At 46.7% G+C, this 19,814-nt stretch overlaps 1 protein-coding gene, 10 non-coding genes and 1 pseudogene across 11 annotated transcripts in view; all 12 read left to right on the forward strand.

Annotated features, from left to right (window-relative positions):
- Positions 1-468: 468 nt before the first annotated feature.
- LOC115817652 (small nucleolar RNA U3) lies at positions 469-683 on the forward strand. Its single transcript, XR_004025451.1, has one exon. It is a non-coding gene; the product is annotated as a small nucleolar RNA U3 (small nucleolar RNA).
- A 532-nt stretch (positions 684-1,215) lies between these two features.
- LOC115817653 (small nucleolar RNA U3) lies at positions 1,216-1,430 on the forward strand. Its single transcript, XR_004025452.1, has one exon. It is a non-coding gene; the product is annotated as a small nucleolar RNA U3 (small nucleolar RNA).
- A 532-nt stretch (positions 1,431-1,962) lies between these two features.
- On the forward strand, positions 1,963-2,177 carry LOC115817712 (small nucleolar RNA U3). Its single transcript, XR_004025500.1, has one exon. It is a non-coding gene; the product is annotated as a small nucleolar RNA U3 (small nucleolar RNA).
- Positions 2,178-2,705: 528 nt separating this feature from the next.
- On the forward strand, positions 2,706-2,920 carry LOC115817706 (small nucleolar RNA U3). The gene has a single exon (XR_004025495.1). It is a non-coding gene; the product is annotated as a small nucleolar RNA U3 (small nucleolar RNA).
- A 528-nt stretch (positions 2,921-3,448) lies between these two features.
- LOC115817655 (small nucleolar RNA U3) lies at positions 3,449-3,663 on the forward strand. The gene has a single exon (XR_004025453.1). It is a non-coding gene; the product is annotated as a small nucleolar RNA U3 (small nucleolar RNA).
- A 532-nt stretch (positions 3,664-4,195) lies between these two features.
- Positions 4,196-4,410, forward strand: LOC115817656 (small nucleolar RNA U3). Its single transcript, XR_004025454.1, has one exon. It is a non-coding gene; the product is annotated as a small nucleolar RNA U3 (small nucleolar RNA).
- A 548-nt stretch (positions 4,411-4,958) lies between these two features.
- On the forward strand, positions 4,959-5,173 carry LOC115817657 (small nucleolar RNA U3). Its single transcript, XR_004025455.1, has one exon. It is a non-coding gene; the product is annotated as a small nucleolar RNA U3 (small nucleolar RNA).
- Positions 5,174-5,705: 532 nt separating this feature from the next.
- On the forward strand, positions 5,706-5,920 carry LOC115817709 (small nucleolar RNA U3). The gene has a single exon (XR_004025497.1). It is a non-coding gene; the product is annotated as a small nucleolar RNA U3 (small nucleolar RNA).
- A 532-nt stretch (positions 5,921-6,452) lies between these two features.
- LOC115817658 (small nucleolar RNA U3) lies at positions 6,453-6,667 on the forward strand. The gene has a single exon (XR_004025456.1). It is a non-coding gene; the product is annotated as a small nucleolar RNA U3 (small nucleolar RNA).
- Positions 6,668-7,203: 536 nt separating this feature from the next.
- Positions 7,204-7,413, forward strand: LOC115817674 (small nucleolar RNA U3). Its single transcript, XR_004025471.1, has one exon. It is a non-coding gene; the product is annotated as a small nucleolar RNA U3 (small nucleolar RNA).
- Positions 7,414-8,292: 879 nt separating this feature from the next.
- On the forward strand, positions 8,293-8,493 carry LOC115817676 (uncharacterized; annotated as a pseudogene).
- Positions 8,494-10,775: 2,282 nt separating this feature from the next.
- Positions 10,776-19,814, forward strand: part of intu (inturned planar cell polarity protein) — a 21,240-nt gene continuing 12,201 nt past the window's right edge. The window contains exons 1-3 of the mRNA XM_030780869.1: positions 10,776-10,867; positions 13,736-14,304; positions 14,939-15,024. Of these exons, the coding sequence (XP_030636729.1) occupies positions 10,776-10,867; positions 13,736-14,304; positions 14,939-15,024 (747 nt within the window). The remainder of the gene's footprint in view (positions 10,868-13,735; positions 14,305-14,938; positions 15,025-19,814) is intronic.

Here is a 19,814-nt window from a genome sequence, read left to right on the forward strand (position 1 = left end):
GGAAGGAAAGGAGCGCAATGCTCTCTTCTTTCCTGGTCTGCGAGGACTGATGTTTGACGGCTCTCCCAAGTCTGTGCTTGAGTGCTGTCCCATGCCCTCTCCGCTCTACTCCTTGTGCCGTCTGCGCGTGACAATAAAGAGCGCTTAGCTTGACTTTTGCTTCAGTTCCTCGCTGGCGCGCCCCTTTCTTCCACAGCGTGCAGGTGCCCTGACGCGCTTCTCGTCGCTGCCTTACCCCGGGCTCTGTTTCGCTTTGCCAATCACAGCGCCGGCTGTTTGCTGACCGCCCTCTTCAGTAGCTCTGCTACAGGGTGTGAGCGCTCTGCTCTTTGCTTTTCTGGTCCCGGAAAGGCCTGTGGTTGTTTTTCTCATCGCTGAGCGCTCTCAGCGCTGCGGGGGAGGGGCTCTCACCGTTTCCAAGAACACTTGGCGCCGCGTGCTTGAAGCTTGGCCGCGCCACCTGTCGGCAAGACTATACTTTCAGGGATCATTTCTACAGTTTCTGACTAGGAAATGAGTTTCGAAAGTGTTGCGTCTCCCCAGCCACGATGACGAGGCGCGGCACGCCCTTCTGAGCGCGAATCGGGTGCAATTCGAGGTCGTTTGTCCTTGTTTAGCATCATTGATGACCGTTCTGCTTGTCCCAGCCGGCGGGCAGAGGAAGAGTGTGCGATCAGAGTGGTTGGGCTATCTGCTTAGTAAAAAGAAAGAAAGAAAGAAAGAGGGGTGAAACCAAGAAGCAGGGTGGGAAGGAAAGGAGCGCAATGCTCTCTTCTTTCCTGGTCTGCGAGGACTGATGTTTGACGGCTCTCCCAAGTCTGTGCTTGAGTGCCGTCCCATGCCCTCTCCGCTCTACTCCTTGTGCCGTCTGCGCGTGACAATAAAGAGCGCTTAGCTTGACTTTTGCTTCAGTTCCTCGCTGGCGCGCCCCTTTCTTCCACAGCGTGCAGGTGCCCTGACGCGCTTCTCGTCGCTGCCTTACCCCGGGCTCTGTTTCGCTTTGCCAATCACAGCGCCGGCTGTTTGCTGACCGCCCTCTTCAGTAGCTCTGCTACAGGGTGTGAGCGCTCTGCTCTTTGCTTTTCTGGTCCCGGAAAGGCCTGTGGTTGTTTTTCTCATCGCTGAGCGCTCTCAGCGCTGCGGGGGAGGGGCTCTCACCGTTTCCAAGAACACTTGGCGCCGCGTGCTTGAAGCTTGGCCGCGCCACCTGTCGGCAAGACTATACTTTCAGGGATCATTTCTACAGTTTCTGACTAGGAAATGAGTTTCGAAAGTGTTGCGTCTCCCCAGCCACGATGACGAGGCGCGGCACGCCCTTCTGAGCGCGAATCGGGTGCAATTCGAGGTCGTTTGTCCTTGTTTAGCATCATTGATGACCGTTCTGCTTGTCCCAGCCGGCGGGCAGAGGAAGAGTGTGCGATCAGAGTGGTTGGGCTATCTGCTTAGTAGAAAGAAAGAAAGAAAGAAAGAGGAGTAAAACCAAGAAGCAGGGTGGGAAGGAAAGGAGCGCAATGCTCTCTTCTTTCCTGGTCTGCGAGGACTGATGTTTGACGGCTCTCCCAAGTCTGTGCTTGAGTGCCGTCCCATGCCCTCTCCGCTCTACTCCTTGTGCCGTCTGCGCGTGACAATAAAGAGCGCTTAGCTTGACTTTTGCTTCAGTTCCTCGCTGGCGCGCCCCTTTCTTCCACAGCGTGCAGGTGCCCTGACGCGCTTCTCGTCGCTGCCTTACCCCGGGCTCTGTTTCGCTTTGCCAATCACAGCGCCGGCTGTTTGCTGACCGCCCTCTTCAGTAGCTCTGCTACAGGGTGTGAGCGCTCTGCTCTTTGCTTTTCTGGTCCCGGAAAGGCCTGTGGTTGTTTTTCTCATCGCTGAGCGCTCTCAGCGCTGCGGGGGAGGGGCTCTCACCGTTTCCAAGAACACTTGGCGCCGCGTGCTTGAAGCTTGGCCGCGCCACCTGTCGGCAAGACTATACTTTCAGGGATCATTTCTACAGTTTCTGACTAGGAAATGAGTTTCGAAAGTGTTGCGTCTCCCCAGCCACGATGACGAGGCGCGGCACGCCCTTCTGAGCGCGAATCGGGTGCAATTCAAGGTCGTTTGTCCTTGTTTAGCATCATTGATGACCGTTCTGCTTGTCCCAGCCGGCGGGCAGAGGAAGAGTGTGCGATCAGAGTGGTTGGGCTATCTGCTTAGTAAAAAGAAAGAAAGAAAGAGGGGTGAAACCAAGAAGCAGGGTGGGAAGGAAAGGAGCGCAATGCTCTCTTCTTTCCTGGTCTGCGAGGACTGATGTTTGACGGCTCTCCCAAGTCTGTGCTTGAGTGCCGTCCCATGCCCTCTCCGCTCTACTCCTTGTGCCGTCTGCGCGTGACAATAAAGAGCGCTTAGCTTGACTTTTGCTTCAGTTCCTCGCTGGCGCGCCCCTTTCTTCCACAGCGTGCAGGTGCCCTGACGCGCTTCTCGTCGCTGCCTTACCCCGGGCTCTGTTTCGCTTTGCCAATCACAGCGCCGGCTGTTTGCTGACCGCCCTCTTCAGTAGCTCTGCTACAGGGTGTGAGCGCTCTGCTCTTTGCTTTTCTGGTCCCGGAAAGGCCTGTGGTTGTTTTTCTCATCGCTGAGCGCTCTCAGCGCTGCGGGGGAGGGGCTCTCACCGTTTCCAAGAACACTTGGCGCCGCGTGCTTGAAGCTTGGCCGCGCCACCTGTCGGCAAGACTATACTTTCAGGGATCATTTCTACAGTTTCTGACTAGAAAATGAGTTTCGAAAGTGTTGCGTCTCCCCAGCCACGATGACGAGGCGCGGCACGCCCTTCTGAGCGCGAATCGGGTGCAATTCGAGGTCGTTTGTCCTTGTTTAGCATCATTGATGACCGTTCTGCTTGTCCCAGCCGGCGGGCAGAGGAAGAGTGTGCGATCAGAGTGGTTGGGCTATCTGCTTAGTAGAAAGAAAGAAAGAAAGAGGAGTGAAACCAAGAAGCAGGGTGGGAAGGAAAGGAGCGCAATGCTCTCTTCTTTCCTGGTCTGCGAGGACTGATGTTTGACGGCTCTCCCAAGTCTGTGCTTGAGTGCTGTCCCATGCCCTCTCCGCTCTACTCCTTGTGCCGTCTGCGCGTGACAATAAAGAGCGCTTAGCTTGACTTTTGCTTCAGTTCCTCGCTGGCGCGCCCCTTTCTTCCACAGCGTGCAGGTGCCCTGACGCGCTTCTCGTCGCTGCCTTACCCCGGGCTCTGTTTCGCTTTGCCAATCACAGCGCCGGCTGTTTGCTGACCGCCCTCTTCAGTAGCTCTGCTACAGGGTGTGAGCGCTCTGCTCTTTGCTTTTCTGGTCCCGGAAAGGCCTGTGGTTGTTTTTCTCATCGCTGAGCGCTCTCAGCGCTGCGGGGGAGGGGCTCTCACCGTTTCCAAGAACACTTGGCGCCGCGTGCTTGAAGCTTGGCCGCGCCACCTGTCGGCAAGACTATACTTTCAGGGATCATTTCTACAGTTTCTGACTAGGAAATGAGTTTCGAAAGTGTTGCGTCTCCCCAGCCACGATGACGAGGCGCGGCACGCCCTTCTGAGCGCGAATCGGGTGCAATTCGAGGTCGTTTGTCCTTGTTTAGCATCATTGATGACCGTTCTGCTTGTCCCAGCCGGCGGGCAGAGGAAGAGTGTGCGATCAGAGTGGTTGGGCTATCTGCTTAGTAAAAAGAAAGAAAGAAAGAAAGAGGGGTGAAACCAAGAAGCAGGGTGGGAAGGAAAGGAGCGCAATGCTCTCTTCTTTCCTGGTCTGCGAGGACTGATGTTTGACGGCTCTCCCAAGTCTGTGCTTGAGTGCCGTCCCATGCCCTCTCCGCTCTACTCCTTGTGCCGTCTGCGCGTGACAATAAAGAGCGCTTAGCTTGACTTTTGCTTCAGTTCCTCGCTGGCGCGCCCCTTTCTTCCACAGCGTGCAGGTGCCCTGACGCGCTTCTCGTCGCTGCCTTACCCCGGGCTCTGTTTCGCTTTGCCAATCACAGCGCCGGCTGTTTGCTGACCGCCCTCTTCAGTAGCTCTGCTACAGGGTGTGAGCGCTCTGCTCTTTGCTTTTCTGGTCCCGGAAAGGCCTGTGGTTGTTTTTCTCATCGCTGAGCGCTCTCAGCGCTGCGGGGGAGGGGCTCTCACCGTTTCCAAGAACACTTGGCGCCGCGTGCTTGAAGCTTGGCCGCGCCACCTGTCGGCAAGACTATACTTTCAGGGATCATTTCTACAGTTTCTGACTAGGAAATGAGTTTCGAAAGTGTTGCGTCTCCCCAGCCACGATGACGAGGCGCGGCACGCCCTTCTGAGCGCGAATCGGGTGCAATTCGAGGTCGTTTGTCCTTGTTTAGCATCATTGATGACCGTTCTGCTTGTCCCAGCCGGCGGGCAGAGGAAGAGTGTGCGATCAGAGTGGTTGGGCTATCTGCTTAGTAAAAAGAAAGAAAGAAAGAAAGAAAGAAAGAAAGAAAGAGGGGTGAAACCAAGAAGCAGGGTGGGAAGGAAAGGAGCGCAATGCTCTCTTCTTTCCTGGTCTGCGAGGACTGATGTTTGACGGCTCTCCCAAGTCTGTGCTTGAGTGCCGTCCCATGCCCTCTCCGCTCTACTCCTTGTGCCGTCTGCGCGTGACAATAAAGAGCGCTTAGCTTGACTTTTGCTTCAGTTCCTCGCTGGCGCGCCCCTTTCTTCCACAGCGTGCAGGTGCCCTGACGCGCTTCTCGTCGCTGCCTTACCCCGGGCTCTGTTTCGCTTTGCCAATCACAGCGCCGGCTGTTTGCTGACCGCCCTCTTCAGTAGCTCTGCTACAGGGTGTGAGCGCTCTGCTCTTTGCTTTTCTGGTCCCGGAAAGGCCTGTGGTTGTTTTTCTCATCGCTGAGCGCTCTCAGCGCTGCGGGGGAGGGGCTCTCACCGTTTCCAAGAACACTTGGCGCCGCGTGCTTGAAGCTTGGCCGCGCCACCTGTCGGCAAGACTATACTTTCAGGGATCATTTCTACAGTTTCTGACTAGGAAATGAGTTTCGAAAGTGTTGCGTCTCCCCAGCCACGATGACGAGGCGCGGCACGCCCTTCTGAGCGCGAATCGGGTGCAATTCGAGGTCGTTTGTCCTTGTTTAGCATCATTGATGACCGTTCTGCTTGTCCCAGCCGGCGGGCAGAGGAAGAGTGTGCGATCAGAGTGGTTGGGCTATCTGCTTAGTAAAAAGAAAGAAAGAAAGAAAGAGGGGTGAAACCAAGAAGCAGGGTGGGAAGGAAAGGAGCGCAATGCTCTCTTCTTTCCTGGTCTGCGAGGACTGATGTTTGACGGCTCTCCCAAGTCTGTGCTTGAGTGCCGTCCCATGCCCTCTCCGCTCTACTCCTTGTGCCGTCTGCGCGTGACAATAAAGAGCGCTTAGCTTGACTTTTGCTTCAGTTCCTCGCTGGCGCGCCCCTTTCTTCCACAGCGTGCAGGTGCCCTGACGCGCTTCTCGTCGCTGCCTTACCCCGGGCTCTGTTTCGCTTTGCCAATCACAGCGCCGGCTGTTTGCTGACCGCCCTCTTCAGTAGCTCTGCTACAGGGTGTGAGCGCTCTGCTCTTTGCTTTTCTGGTCCCGGAAAGGCCTGTGGTTGTTTTTCTCATCGCTGAGCGCTCTCAGCGCTGCGGGGGAGGGGCTCTCACCGTTTCCAAGAACACTTGGCGCCGCGTGCTTGAAGCTTGGCCGCGCCACCTGTCGGCAAGACTATACTTTCAGGGATCATTTCTACAGTTTCTGACTAGAAAATGAGTTTCGAAAGTGTTGCGTCTCCCCAGCCACGATGACGAGGCGCGGCACGCCCTTCTGAGCGCGAATCGGGTGCAATTCGAGGTCGTTTGTCCTTGTTTAGCATCATTGATGACCGTTCTGCTTGTCCCAGCCGGCGGGCAGAGGAAGAGTGTGCGATCAGAGTGGTTGGGCTATCTGCTTAGTAAAAAGAAAGAAAGAAAGAAAGAGGGGTGAAACCAAGAAGCAGGGTGGGAAGGAAAGGAGCGCAATGCTCTCTTCTTTCCTGGTCTGCGAGGACTGATGTTTGACGGCTCTCCCAAGTCTGTGCTTGAGTGCCGTCCCATGCCCTCTCCGCTCTACTCCTTGTGCCGTCTGCGCGTGACAATAAAGAGCGCTTAGCTTGACTTTTGCTTCAGTTCCTCGCTGGCGCGCCCCTTTCTTCCACAGCGTGCAGGTGCCCTGACGCGCTTCTCGTCGCTGCCTTACCCCGGGCTCTGTTTCGCTTTGCCAATCACAGCGCCGGCTGTTTGCTGACCGCCCTCTTCAGTAGCTCTGCTACAGGGTGTGAGCGCTCTGCTCTTTGCTTTTCTGGTCCCGGAAAGGCCTGTGGTTGTTTTTCTCATCGCTGAGCGCTCTCAGCGCTGCGGGGGAGGGGCTCTCACCGTTTCCAAGAACACTTGGCGCCGCGTGCTTGAAGCTTGGCCGCGCCACCTGTCGGCAAGACTATACTTTCAGGGATCATTTCTACAGTTTCTGACTAGGAAATGAGTTTCGAAAGTGTTGCGTCTCCCCAGCCACGATGACGAGGCGCGGCACGCCCTTCTGAGCGCGAATCGGGTGCAATTCGAGGTCGTTTGTCCTTGTTTAGCATCATTGATGACCGTTCTGCTTGTCCCAGCCGGCGGGCAGAGGAAGAGTGTGCGATCAGAGTGGTTGGGCTATCTGCTTAGTAAAAAGAAAGAAAGAAAGAAAGAAAGAGGGGTGAAACCAAGAAGCAGGGTGGGAAGGAAAGGAGCGCAATGCTCTCTTCTTTCCTGGTCTGCGAGGACTGATGTTTGACGGCTCTCCCAAGTCTGTGCTTGAGTGCCGTCCCATGCCCTCTCCGCTCTACTCCTTGTGCCGTCTGCGCGTGACAATAAAGAGCGCTTAGCTTGACTTTTGCTTCAGTTCCTCGCTGGCGCGCCCCTTTCTTCCACAGCGTGCAGGTGCCCTGACGCGCTTCTCGTCGCTGCCTTACCCCGGGCTCTGTTTCGCTTTGCCAATCACAGCGCCGGCTGTTTGCTGACCGCCCTCTTCAGTAGCTCTGCTACAGGGTGTGAGCGCTCTGCTCTTTGCTTTTCTGGTCCCGGAAAGGCCTGTGGTTGTTTTTCTCATCGCTGAGCGCTCTCAGCGCTGCGGGGGAGGGGCTCTCACCGTTTCCAAGAACACTTGGCGCCGCGTGCTTGAAGCTTGGCTGCGCCACCTGTCGGCAAGACTATACTTTCAGGGATCATTTCTACAGTTTCTGACTAGGAAATGAGTTTCGAAAGTGTTGCGTCTCCCCAGCCACGATGACGAGGCGTGGCACGCCCTTCTGAGCGCGAATCGGGTGCAATTCGAGGCCGTTTGTCCTTGTTTAGCATCATTGATGACCGTTCTGCTTGTCCCAGCCGGCGGGCAGAGGAAGAGTGTGCGATCAAACTTAATAGTTGTTCATCATAATGAGTTTGTAAAATGTTTGTTTTGTCTTGTATTTTATGGTTGAAATTTTTAGGTAGTGGAAAGTAGGATTAATCAGATGACTTAGTTAATGGTGTTGCTAGAGAATTATGCATTTTAAAGAAGTTTGAGTTTATGTGATTTTAAAATTTGTATTCTAAGTTGTTATTTGCTGTGATAACCTCAATGATTATAAGTCAGTGAATGTATAGACTTTAAATGTGAGCCATGGTTTATTATTCAAACAAAGAAGTATCATAATCATTAAGGTGCTGTCACGATAGCATGGAAGCAAGAAATGCTCTTTGACAAAAAAGCTGTTCGAATTACAAGTGAATTGTAAAGTAAAGTTTTATATATCATCAAGTGATTTTATCTCTTCAAAGGAGATTTGATAGTCATTCACCATGTAATTTAGTTAAATATGCTACTCCTGCCTCACTTAGGCTTTAACGCTAGTAATGTTTTTTCTTTACTTCAGCCTCTTGAAGTTAAACGTCAGTCTGCTCAATGATGCTCAGTGAATCTCTCCCCTGCTGCTGTCTAGTGTGTGTACCCTACATCGGCGATTCTCAACTCCAGTCCTGAGGTCTTCCCGTCCTGTCTTCCCGTCCCGTCTTTTCCTTTAACTCCATTATCACAGTTAATTGAGCTAATCAAGGGCTTGATCATTAATTGATCCGTGTAAACACATGTGTCAGTCCTGAACTAAGAGGAGTTAAAACAAAGATGAGCAGGACAGGGGGCCCTCAAGACTGGAGTTGAGAACCGCTGCCCTACATGACTTAGCTATTTATATTATCCTTATATCATTATTACTTGGCTCTGCATACTTAAAGCTTGACAACAGCACTTATCATCAAGTCTATACTTTCTGGGATCATTTCTATGGTTTCTGACAAGGAATTGTGTTTCAAAAGGTTTGCATCTTTTTTTGCCATGATGACGAGGTCTGGCACACTCTTCTAAGTGCAAATTGGATGTAAATCAGTGAATTTGTCCTCGGTTAACATCATTGAGAGGATGGGAGAGAAAGCAGCTAATGTGTGCAGTCAGAGTGATGAATATGTTTGATGATTTGTAAATGGATGTGGAGAAGCTTCATTCTGATTTCACAGAGGCAAAACTCTAAAATGGTTATGCTGTTTCAGGTTTTTTTTTTCTCTCTCTCTTTTTCTTCTCAGAAGTTTTCCTGAGCTTGGTGTTCAACAAGAAAGATTTGCTGTCTGTGTGTGTATGCATGTGTGTATGCGTGTGTGTGTGTGTCTGAATTAGAATTCAGTTGAAATGAAAAACTGCTCATTTGTGTTGGTGTGGCACCCTCTTCGTTGATTTTGTCTTTGATTAGCGTTATTGATTAGCATTGTTCTGATTGCCTAAGCGGTAATGAGAGGAAGCGTGTGCAATCAGAGTGAAAATCGTATATCATTTATGAAGAACAGATGCAAATGAAGTCAAAGCTGGACTGCTTACAAGCCAGAGACAATGGATTTGTGTTGTCATTTGCTTTAGCACAACTATTAACAATGTTAAGTGTCTGTGTACAAGCAGCTTTTAGGTTCGTTTTAATTAATCTCTTGTAGCCTCCAAGCAACCACATCACCTCATCCTCGATTAATGCGTCAACTCCAGTAATTCCCACGCCAAGGCTGAATGCATTCTCCATCACGTCCCTTAAATAAAAAGCCTTTTGGGGGTGACGCACTTTTTTGCTGTCTGAGAGCTCATCTTTGTTTCTTGTCATTGAGGTTTTCCACTGTCCCCTGTCATGCTGTGCAAGCCAGAGTGCCACAACTCAGTGTCTATTTATATCCAAAAGGACTAAGAGATGGTTAGTTGTAATTATGTGTTTTTAAAATACCATTTGCGTTGACGTCACTTTCAGGAAGTGACAGGAATTGACATCATTCTTTGACAAAATGACAAATGTTATTCGTGGGTTTGTTTTCTCTTTTTCCCCCATTTGCAGAGATGGAGGAGATTAACTGAAAACTTGTTATTCACTGCTGAAGTCACAAATCTCTCAATAAAAGTGTTTCATAATAATTTGCAGAAAACATGAATATGATGGAATGAGAGACACATAATGTCTAAGAAACTCTAAATATTGTTGAACACCTGCATTATTAACACTTACGTGTAGATTGTAATATTCACACAATCCCGGTTTAAACAACCTGCCCATAGCTATTACAATTTAAGCGCCTGATCTTGGCCTGTATGTTCTCATGAAAGTTAATCATGTCAGTTTTCTTACAGAATATTAAAAACATGAAAAATCAATAGTACATAACAGGTATGACTCACATACGAAGCGATCATGTCTGTTCTGATCACATGTTTGGGTATCTTTCAAAGGCTTACCAGCTCATCGTAACGTTGAAATACCTGCGTTGTAAGACAGGTGGCGCTGTGACTCCCGTATGGACGTCACACTGAAGTCAGTTTCTAGAGAAAAGCTCGCCATTCAATAACCCTTTGCACAATATTGTAGTTATTTGGCAGCACTATCAACCACAGTAACAGTTAGATCTTGTTAGAAAGCCTTTCCATAAACTTTACTTGGAAATCTATTTCTAAAGTATTGTGTTTCCCTGACCAAGAGGAAGAAGTATGGTGTACTCATCTGAACCCAAATCGGACGTAACTGATCGATTGCTTTTCTTTATAACGTTCCCTTCGGAGAGAGTACTGTATCGCAGAGGAAACGCCCATGGAATAGGAAAAAAGTAGCTGCTTATTTTTTTTTATTAGTAATTTGCAAAAGATTCTTCGTTTAAAACAACATTTTGTAAAAGACTGTGGCTATTATATGTTGATGTGAATAAAACAAGAGCTGACTGCACAGTCTCTCCTTTCATACGCACACACGCACGCACATGGATATACAGCTACACTTGCCCTGAAAGGCTTAGACCAAGTTAGCTGTAACCGCACTCTTACTCTGCGCCGAACTGAGGAGGTCTGCAGAAGCATTCAAGGCTGCATACTTCACTTCAAAGGCAAGAGGGTGAACTGAATTTGCCTCGAGCGGCTCATTGTTGTGGGAATAACGGGAATAGAACTTTCTGAGGTCGACATAACCAGGTTTCATTCTATTCCAAAAACGTTAAATTGAAGTGTCCGGCAGGAGAACAATCCCGAATAACGGATTTTGGGTATCCGGCAGCGACACTGAGTTCCAAATAAGATAAAATAGACTAATTTAAGTAAAGGATTCCGCGACGTGGATAATCAAATCTGTGTTTCTCTCGGCAACCATCAAGAAATGCATATTCAGTCTGGACCACTGGTTTACGAGCGAAGTTGAACGAATCGGTCAGCGACAGTATGAAGCCTAAATGATGTTCAATATTGGCTCAGATGGAGGAATCTCTAGATCCTTCTCCAAAAACTTGGAGGATTTTGATTCAATACGAAGCGTCCTTCTTTACAGGTCGGTTTATCTGAGGTAACAACATACTTTGCATCGATAATGCTGACAAATCACAATTTATTTTACTTTGCTTGGGGCTGTGTTGTCTGTTGTGTTTAGTGCTACGTTTTTACGTTTAAACGAGAGGCGCTTTGGCCAAAAACACTGAATTCCTGAAAGGATTTAAAGACCTCGTGCTGTGTGTGGCAGAATAAAGAACGGCATGCTCCATCTTTACAAGTGGCCCTATGGCAACTGAAAGACTGCAAGGAAAATTAAAGCAAATGCACCTCCATTCACAGAAAAAAAAAATACTAGTATTATAACGATGGTATTCTGAAGATGTGCTGAGTTATCAATTCCAGTTTAACTTGCATGTCGATCATTTAATTTAAAACCTATTTAACTGGTCAAATAAGTATTCCTGAGGATTGTTTACTTAGGCAGTTGTTGCACATAACATTAACTAGAGTACTGATATCATCCCTAGCGGTAGATTATTTTTTTGAGTTTCACTACAGCTAGATAACCTAATTTAAGATGCATATACATATTTGAGCTCTGTCATGAAATGGACAGAACTCGAAGGACAGTCACAGATATATTGATTGTAGTGACTTCAGACTGACTTATGGCAGCCGGCGTTCAGTGAAGCCTGGAAGTACATATCTGTCTTTTGTGATTTCTTCTGGTGTGGTCGTGTCTAGCGAAGCAAATATTTTCCCATGCTGCTAACGGAAAGCTTCTATGTTGCCATAGCAACTTTGCGCTTAGCCAATCACATCTGAGCAATTCGTGTCACATGGCTTGAGTCGAGAACCCGTATGCTCACAATATGGCGAGATGTCATCAGTACACAGAAAGTAAATTACATTACTTTACCTTGTATTGCTGCAGTTTGAGCGGCTGTACGTTTTCCTGAGGAGCTAATGCCGCTAAATAATGGATTCTAAATATCCGAGTCAGCGGTTTCTGAACCATACACAACAGGGGGTTTTGAATGAAGAGCGAGAGGAAGGCAAAGAGGACGTAAGACATGATGGAAGCAGTACAGAATCTACTGCATCAAGTTACAGTGACTCCGAATATTCCGAGTAAGAGTCAAACCACCTTTATCGTTCGGCAAAACAGTATCGATGAAAAATCCAGCAATCTTGTCGACCGAAAGTGGTTAATTCAGTTTCTACACTGGTTTGTTTGGGTTTTCCAGCAACACTCAAACTCTGCAATGCTGTGGTATAAATTTCGTGTAATTTTGTTTGTCAGGCACATTCACATCCCATATCGTTGACTGAAAAACTTCATTCGTTTGTGCAAATCTTGGTGAAATGTATTTTTCTTAGTGTAGAATTTTAGTGTTTTCATTTGTAAACTAGTTTGACTAGTTTGTGCATACAAAAATGCTGGTGTTTACTTTGAGAATTTGTTGAAATTGTTCAGATGGTGGGTTTTTGTGAATTGTGCTTAAGTTTGTTACGACAGCTGGCTGCAATGCGCTTTGCTGCATTTTGTCACTAAAGTGCTTGCGTGTCGTTAATGTCGCAAGCAGAGGGATAATTAGAATGTTTGAATCCTGCTACACAGATGTTGAAGTGGATTTTTGTTATTCAACGCTGAAGCTGATGATGTACGACTTATGAGGTGTTTGTGTGCTTTTGTGCAAGCTGTGCGATCATTTGCCCGAGAGTTTGTTTGTGGCTACCTATACAAAGTCTTAGATTTGGTCAGCTGCTGCTGTAGTCATTGTGTGCTGTTGTGCAAGACATACAATTAATTATCCGAGATTTTTTTTCTGTGTAGACACCTTAAAACAATCTACTCTTACATACTCTTGGATTCAAGCATCTGTTCTTTTGTGTCTTCACTCTTAATCAAAAGTGTCCTCATTGCCAATCTGGACGAGGCACTTCTGGAGTTCAGCTGGCTAAACTAACTTCAGAAAGTTGAGGTACAGAGGGAGACTGAGGCAGGATGAGGCGGGACAAAGATAGCCTATGATCTAGTGACTGTGTCGAGTGAAATAAAAGGTCTGCTGCTGAGAACTTTGGTCCTCTTATTCAGTTCTGTCCCAAATTCGAGGGAATTTCTGTTTCCAATTTGGAAACTCGGCCATCATAAATAATTATATGCTATTCTTCATCTCAAGTGAATTTCTGGATGCGGTTGCCAAGAGCTTACCACAGGAGTGGTGTGGCTTAATTTAGAGAGAGAATAAAAAAAAAAAAAAACATGTCTAGCTGAATAATTGGTTTTATTTTTCGCAGAGTTGGAGCATTTTTCGTTTCCAGGGATGGGGTGTGGGTTTCCCTTTAAGCTGTCTACCTCACCATAAATGCCTTTTTCACCATGTGCTCTCTAAGGCTTTTAGACTGCTGTCTTCAACGCCACATCATTTACTACAGAAATTAATCGTTAAGGGGAAAAGCCAAGGGCCAACCTCTTCAAAGATGTTTTAGGAGACTGTAACTTTTCGTGTGCGGTCTGTGACATTGACAAATTGAAATCTTCTCTCAGTCATTAATTTTTACACCCTGGCCCGATGTTCCATTGAATGCAGTTTTACACACAGTACTGTAGTGTTCCTTTTATGTAAAGGTGAACTGGTCTACCAGTTTATTACTCAGTTCCAGATTCAAATGATCATAGATTAAAAAGCACTCTGTGATAGAGTTACAGAGTTGTAAATGAAGGTTACATATCTTTTTTAGTTTTTGTGCGCTTGTGTGTGTGTGTGTGTGTGTGTGTTCGTGTGTTCGTGTGGGTCAGGGACCATCTGAAGTTGAATTGTAGTGGTTAAGCCTCTAGTTTTAATGTGAAATACTTGGGTAAGCCCTAAATATTTTTTTTATGACTGAATCAGTTCCATTTTGTTCTCATCGTGTGTCATAGTGACCTTGAGCCTGAATGGCTGGATGATGTCCAGAAGAATGGTGAGCTCTTCTATCTGGAGCTGAGCGAAGGCGAAGAGGAAGCAGTATTGGCCCAGGTCACTGCCAGTCATTCTGCAGCGACCAATCACGTGCGCTTCAGCGAAAAGGAGGTAGAGATCATAACGGACGATGCCAGGAAACGGGCGGACTCGGGGGCCAAGGGCATTCCGAAGCTTAAGAGACTGGCCAAGATATTGAGGAGGAAGCGGCGGCCATCGCAGAGACGAGGGGCTGATGGGAAAGAGGGCGTGTCCTCTTCGCACCCCGCCTCCATCCTAAAGAACCAGGCAGGACAGAGGGCGGGGGTGGTGGTGCAGCAGCAGCAACTGAAGGAGGTTTGCGTGTACCTGAACCCCAAACGGCTGGGGAGTTCTTCTCCTTCACACACGGAGAGAGGGGGGCTATTGGAAGCATTACTGGGCGTGGTACACAGGAGTGGAAACTGTACAGGACAGAGAGGGGAGAGACTTGTCGTGCATGGCTTGGTACCTCACAGCCCGGCCAGCAAATGTGCTCAGATCCTCATTGGTGAGGACCAATCAAAAACACCAACCAGTGCATGAGGAATTTTACGACAGCACTACAACAAATTATGACACTAACGCTCATTTAAACATGTTAGATGACATAAAATTCTGAGCATGATGTAATTTTGTGTGTGTATGTATGTGTGTGTGTGTGCGCGTGCGTGTGTGTGCGCGTGTGTTTCTTTTTTCTTCACTTAAAGGGCACAGTAGGGAAACCCACAGTAATTGTTTCAGATAGAGCAAAAGAATGCCAGTTGAATTGTACCACATAAAGTACTTTCTCTTGTAGCTAGCTTTTAATGAGAGCCCCTCAGACACCGAGCCCATGCTAAAACAATTAGGCCTCTTGAATATCTGAAATAACACAGAGCAAATCTGCGTAGCGGAGATAGGAGCTCACAAATCACTTCTACACAGGTGGAGGCCTTTGTTGTGTGGTGTACCAAGATAAAAAATAAAAAAAAATCCCTCATATCTCTCGTCTGTTTCGCGTAGATATAATGAAAGTGTTTTTTTTTGTTTTTGGTTTGTGAGTCTAGTTAGTGTGTAAATAGCAAACATTTGTTTGGCTTTACACTAAATTCTCTCATTTCTTATGTTTTCCCGTCGTGGTTGCTGTTTTGTTTCTCTCTTAGGTGATGTCCTGGTCGCTGTTGACGATGTTGACGTTACATCGGAGAATATTGAGAGGGTTCTGTCTTGTATTCCAGGCCCAACGCAGGTATGCGCTCTCTCTGTGTGTGTGTGTGTGTGTGTGTGTGTTTGTGTGTGGCCACAGACCACCCAGTACCAGTTGCTGTTAAAAGATCCTTCATGATGAGAGAAACTCAGCTCTTGCAGTCGATCCTCTTTTCTTCATATTTTATTACCACCTGTGAGACGAATCTCACAGAATCATTAACTGAGAGAAATAACAATAGAGACTGTGCCATGGACAGAATACATCATTATGCTAGCGCAGCAAGTCAGCAACCCAAGGGAACTTCACAGATGAACTCAATTAGAAACGGCATCTTTTTAAAGCTCCCCCCCCCCCCTCCTTTTTTTTTTTGGCTCGGAAGTATTGAAAAAAAAAAAAGAAAACCTACACATGTAAAACAGGCCGGGATCATAAAGAGCATTAAGAGGCATCGCTGCTTCTTGTGTTTGGGGAGGAGAGCTGGCAGGTCAGCTCCTCACTAACACAACTCGACTGAGGTTTTTTTTTTTTGGTTTTTTTTTTGCTGGGTCACGCTACTCTGTAAAATGTTTTTAGTTTCATGTAATCAAGGGTACGGGGGCCATAATTGAAGGATTCTTTTGGGAATGGACTTGGTTCATAAAAATAGCACTGAACTTAACTGGCGTCTTCAGGCTTTCTCTCAGACAAAAAAAAAAAAAAAAGAAAAGGAAAAAAAAAAAAACCTCACTGAAATGCATTTGACTGGAAATGAGAGTTTTTTAGGGGGCAGGATTTGAGGATTTGTTGAATGTCTTGTTAATGTGGAAAAAAACATATTAGCTAGAGGCTTCCTCAAAGCACCAAAAAAAAAAAAAAAGCTAGATAAATAAAGGAAAAGAGAACCCACTTATTTGTGGCAAAATGGTACAGACAGGCATCCAAAGTCCATTTCAAAAACTGCTCATCTGAAATGATTACGTCTCGTTAACAACCCTGCATTTAAGGCCACCGAGGCCAAAATTAATGCCTTAACCGCAAGACTTTCGCTCACTTGTAAACACGCTCGGCCCTCCCGTGATCTTTTTTTTTTTTTGGATTTCGGCTGAATTGCGCGTTTAATAACGAGGTCAGCAGGGCTCCAGAGTGCCGTGCCCGGTTAGGGCACTTTCTAACAGTGCTGTGGTCCATCTTACATCTGGGATTCACTGTTCTCATCCCAGCTGCCTAACATTTGCCCGTTGTGGCCGGAGAGCAATTGGCTTTATTCCTTTGGGTGGGTGAATTGATTAGGATAACTGTCCACAACCCTCAGGAGTCCTTACTTGAGTGCAGGCACCTTTGTTGTTGTAGGTTTGGTCCTCAGAGTGTGTTGTGTTGACAGTACTGTCCATAGGAAATACTGTGAAACTTGATGAAAACTTGACGAAAACTTGACGAAACTTGACGAGTGGTTCACGTCAGAGGAAGCTGATGCTAGTCTCACTTACGACGACTTGACGAAATGATTGGTTCACGTCAGAGGAAACTGATGCGAGCCTCACTTACGACGACTTGATGAAGTGATTGGTTCACGTCAGAGGAAGCTGATGCTAGCCTCACTTACGACAACCGAGATATCTGCTTTGCGAGGAGAGGAGTAATAAACCTGCAGGTAGTTCCAAATGGCTGAGAGAAGGAGAGAGGGAATGACGCCAGCTTTGAAAAAGAAGCCAAGTCGTTTGTTATGAAATAACTTGTTATGCATATTTTTCGATGCAAGATTTTCTCGTTCATAAAGTTTCACCAGTAGCGTTTCCTCTTAGAAATACCCGTCGCTCCTTTGATACAGATTCACATTCAGCAAAGTTTTTTTTCGTTTTTTTTCCATGTATACAGTCATATGGTTTGGGTTCATTGTAATCTCTGTTGAAAGAAACCTTATTTGGCGACCTACGCCACGGACAAGCCCTAGGGCAGTCGGGTTCCATCTGGACTTGTGAAACTCGATTGTCTCAGAGACTCAACCATATAGCTCCTCAATATTATTGTTTCCTCTTAAAATACTTTTAAAAAAAAGACCCAGAAGGCCACAGTCTCAACAAGTTGCTAGAACACATGAATAAAGATAAAAACATGGCCCTTCACCTTATTTCTGTGCGCTTTGTATCTTACTGAGACAACACTGGCCTGTCGTGAGCGTGCATATTTGAGGAGAGCAGTCACCTTTGGTGTTACATTATTTCATTCCCTTAGGACTCTGATATAGGCTCTTAAAAGTCGCCGCAAACACGCAGAGTCAGTCCCTACGTGGAGCACAGAAACCGTTACTGGCTGTTTACTCGCTCACATTATTCACTCATACGCAGCCTCGTGTATTATTTCACAGCATCAAAACCGTCTTTTGGTCGTTTTTTTTTTGTTGTTTTTTTCCAAGCCGCCTCCGCCGTGTTTTCCCTTCATCTGAGTCCTCACGCAGAGGAAAGAAAATCAAAAGAGAAGAAAAGTAAAAAGCCGTGCGGACGCAGGAATCGCGAAATGACAGAGTGCTGATGGTGGTTTGCGGGTGTTGGGGAAGGATAGGACGGTTCTAGGCAGTAGTCATGTTCAACCCACAGGAAAAACAGCATTACCCTGTGGCACACACAGAACCCAAGCTGATTACAGGATAGGAAAAGGAGAGCAAATTACACCACTGAATGAAAGGTTGACGGGAGACTAAAAAAAACAACAACAACGACCTCTCTCCGTAGCATTGCTTTCTCTGCCGCCATGTGTTCCAGTGCCAGGCCTGGAAACTCAGCGAACAGCGTATTTTTTTTCTTTGAACCTGGTATTGGTACACTTAATTTAACCGGTCAGCTAATCAACCTGCCCCTTGATAAGTTAAATGAGTGGCGTTTCTAAGGAACAGGAGCTCAAAATTTGTTCCGTCCGCTAAGTCTCCAGGACTGGAGTTGAAAAGTACAGGGCTGTTGTAATGACGTGCAGAGTGAACTCCGTGACGCTTTGCGTGTGCTGAATGACACGGTGATTATGTTGAGACAAAACTGAAGGCATGTTTGTTGACGTTGAAAGGAGAAATTGGAGTGATTTTTTTTTCTTTTCTTTTTTTTTTGCTGGAAGGAGATTGGATCTTATGCGTTTGAAAGACAAAATTGCTGCAACCATAGCCAGATTTTTGAGCTTGCTTACCCAGTGACACGTTGACATCACCGTTCAAGAATGCCCAAAAATGCAGAGAACGGTTAACCACATCGTCATTTTCAGAAGAGTTACTGCACAAAACTACAGTCGCTTAAGTCTCTGTGTCTTATCCTCACTGTGAACCTTACCAAACCGCTTCATATTTTTTATTATTTATGTTGTGTTTTAATGACACGATTTTCTTTTCACGTACTGTAATGCACTGTATCTACAAGTGTGGTCACAGAAATGATCCTTTATGTTTGTATTCATTGTTTCCCTTGGGTTTTTTTTCTGTACCTTTCAACTTTAGTGAGAACTTGGATGTTGACCAATTGCAGTAAGCACATGAGGTCATGTGATCATGTGACTCAGACAGTCATTCTTGTCACTTCATTTACAGTCATAAAATATGCTTGACCCCGTTCCAGAACCTCTAAAATGGCTTCCTTTCCTCACTCTTTTCTCCCTTTCCCGTTTTAAAAAGGATACACGACCAAGAAATTGAAGTCTCAGCTTTTTTTTTTTTTTTCCCTCACCTCCCTAACTCTGGAAAACCTCATTTCAGTGCTTGCATCCATGTCTTTTCCAAAGATTTAGCCTCTGTTGAAAGTTGTTAACAAATGGACTGTAAGTGACAATGTTCCACAAACACAAGGATTCCCGAAACCAAAACAAGGATTTCATTTTTTTTTCCACGGAGTGCCTTTTTAATATCAACTAGTACAGCAAACAGGACAGGAAGCTGCTCTACTTGTTCCATCTGCGCTAAGACGTTCTTAACGCACAGAAAGGTGGTAGGGATGTGAGGCTCCTTTAGAAAACTGGAACCCGGGCCAAGTTAGCCGCGACTGTTCCACTCTTCGTTAATAACGTCCTACGGATCCATCCTTGCTCTTAAAATGGCAGTCCTCCCAGATTCAGTGCAAACCCTGCCGCAGCCCAGTGTCTGTGGTCTGATCTGGCAGACGCTGAACGTGATCTGGCTGCCCTTAGAAAGGAAGTGTCAATGTTGCATTCAAGAGAAGAGAAAAGAACCAAAAATTGAATTTCTGAGTCAACCGCAACGGGGTAAATCCAACACGTACACCCCCCCCCCCCCCCTTTACAGGCAGTATTTTCACACACTCCTCGTTCAGATGTACGTGTGAGGCAAAAAGTTGTCAAGAGTTGTAAAAAATTAGGGTTTTGTACAAAACCGACACTGCCGAAATATTGTTGCACGTTCGGTGTCTTGTTTTCGCTCACACGAATGAACCCAGCCACGAAACTAGCATTCATTGTCGACTTTATTATTAGCTTTTCATTATTAAACAAAACCCATAGCTCAGTTAAAGTTCTGACAAACTAAGCTATGAGAGAGAGAGTGAGAGATTGTTGAAGTGGTGCAGTGAGATTGATGGATGGTTAGCCAGCAGGTTTGGCAGAATGGGAACAGGTTGGTGTGGAAACACTCATTTTCTCTTTCACATCTGGACCTAATGTTTGATTTAGTCCAATTAACATCAAGCGTTCACTCAACTCCGGGTGTGAAGTGTTGACAGGGTAGGCTATATCACAGAGCCGACGAAATGGTGTTTCTCACCATGGTAGGTTTAATTGTAGTTCTTCTTAAATGAAAAGGGAAAAAAACAAAAAAAACAATACCCAACAATTTTCTTTTTTAGATTCCACCATGGAGTGCATAT

The sequence above is a fragment of the Chanos chanos genome, chromosome 7 (assembly GCF_902362185.1).
Source record: "Chanos chanos chromosome 7, fChaCha1.1, whole genome shotgun sequence".
NCBI lineage: Eukaryota > Metazoa > Chordata > Actinopteri > Gonorynchiformes > Chanidae > Chanos > Chanos chanos.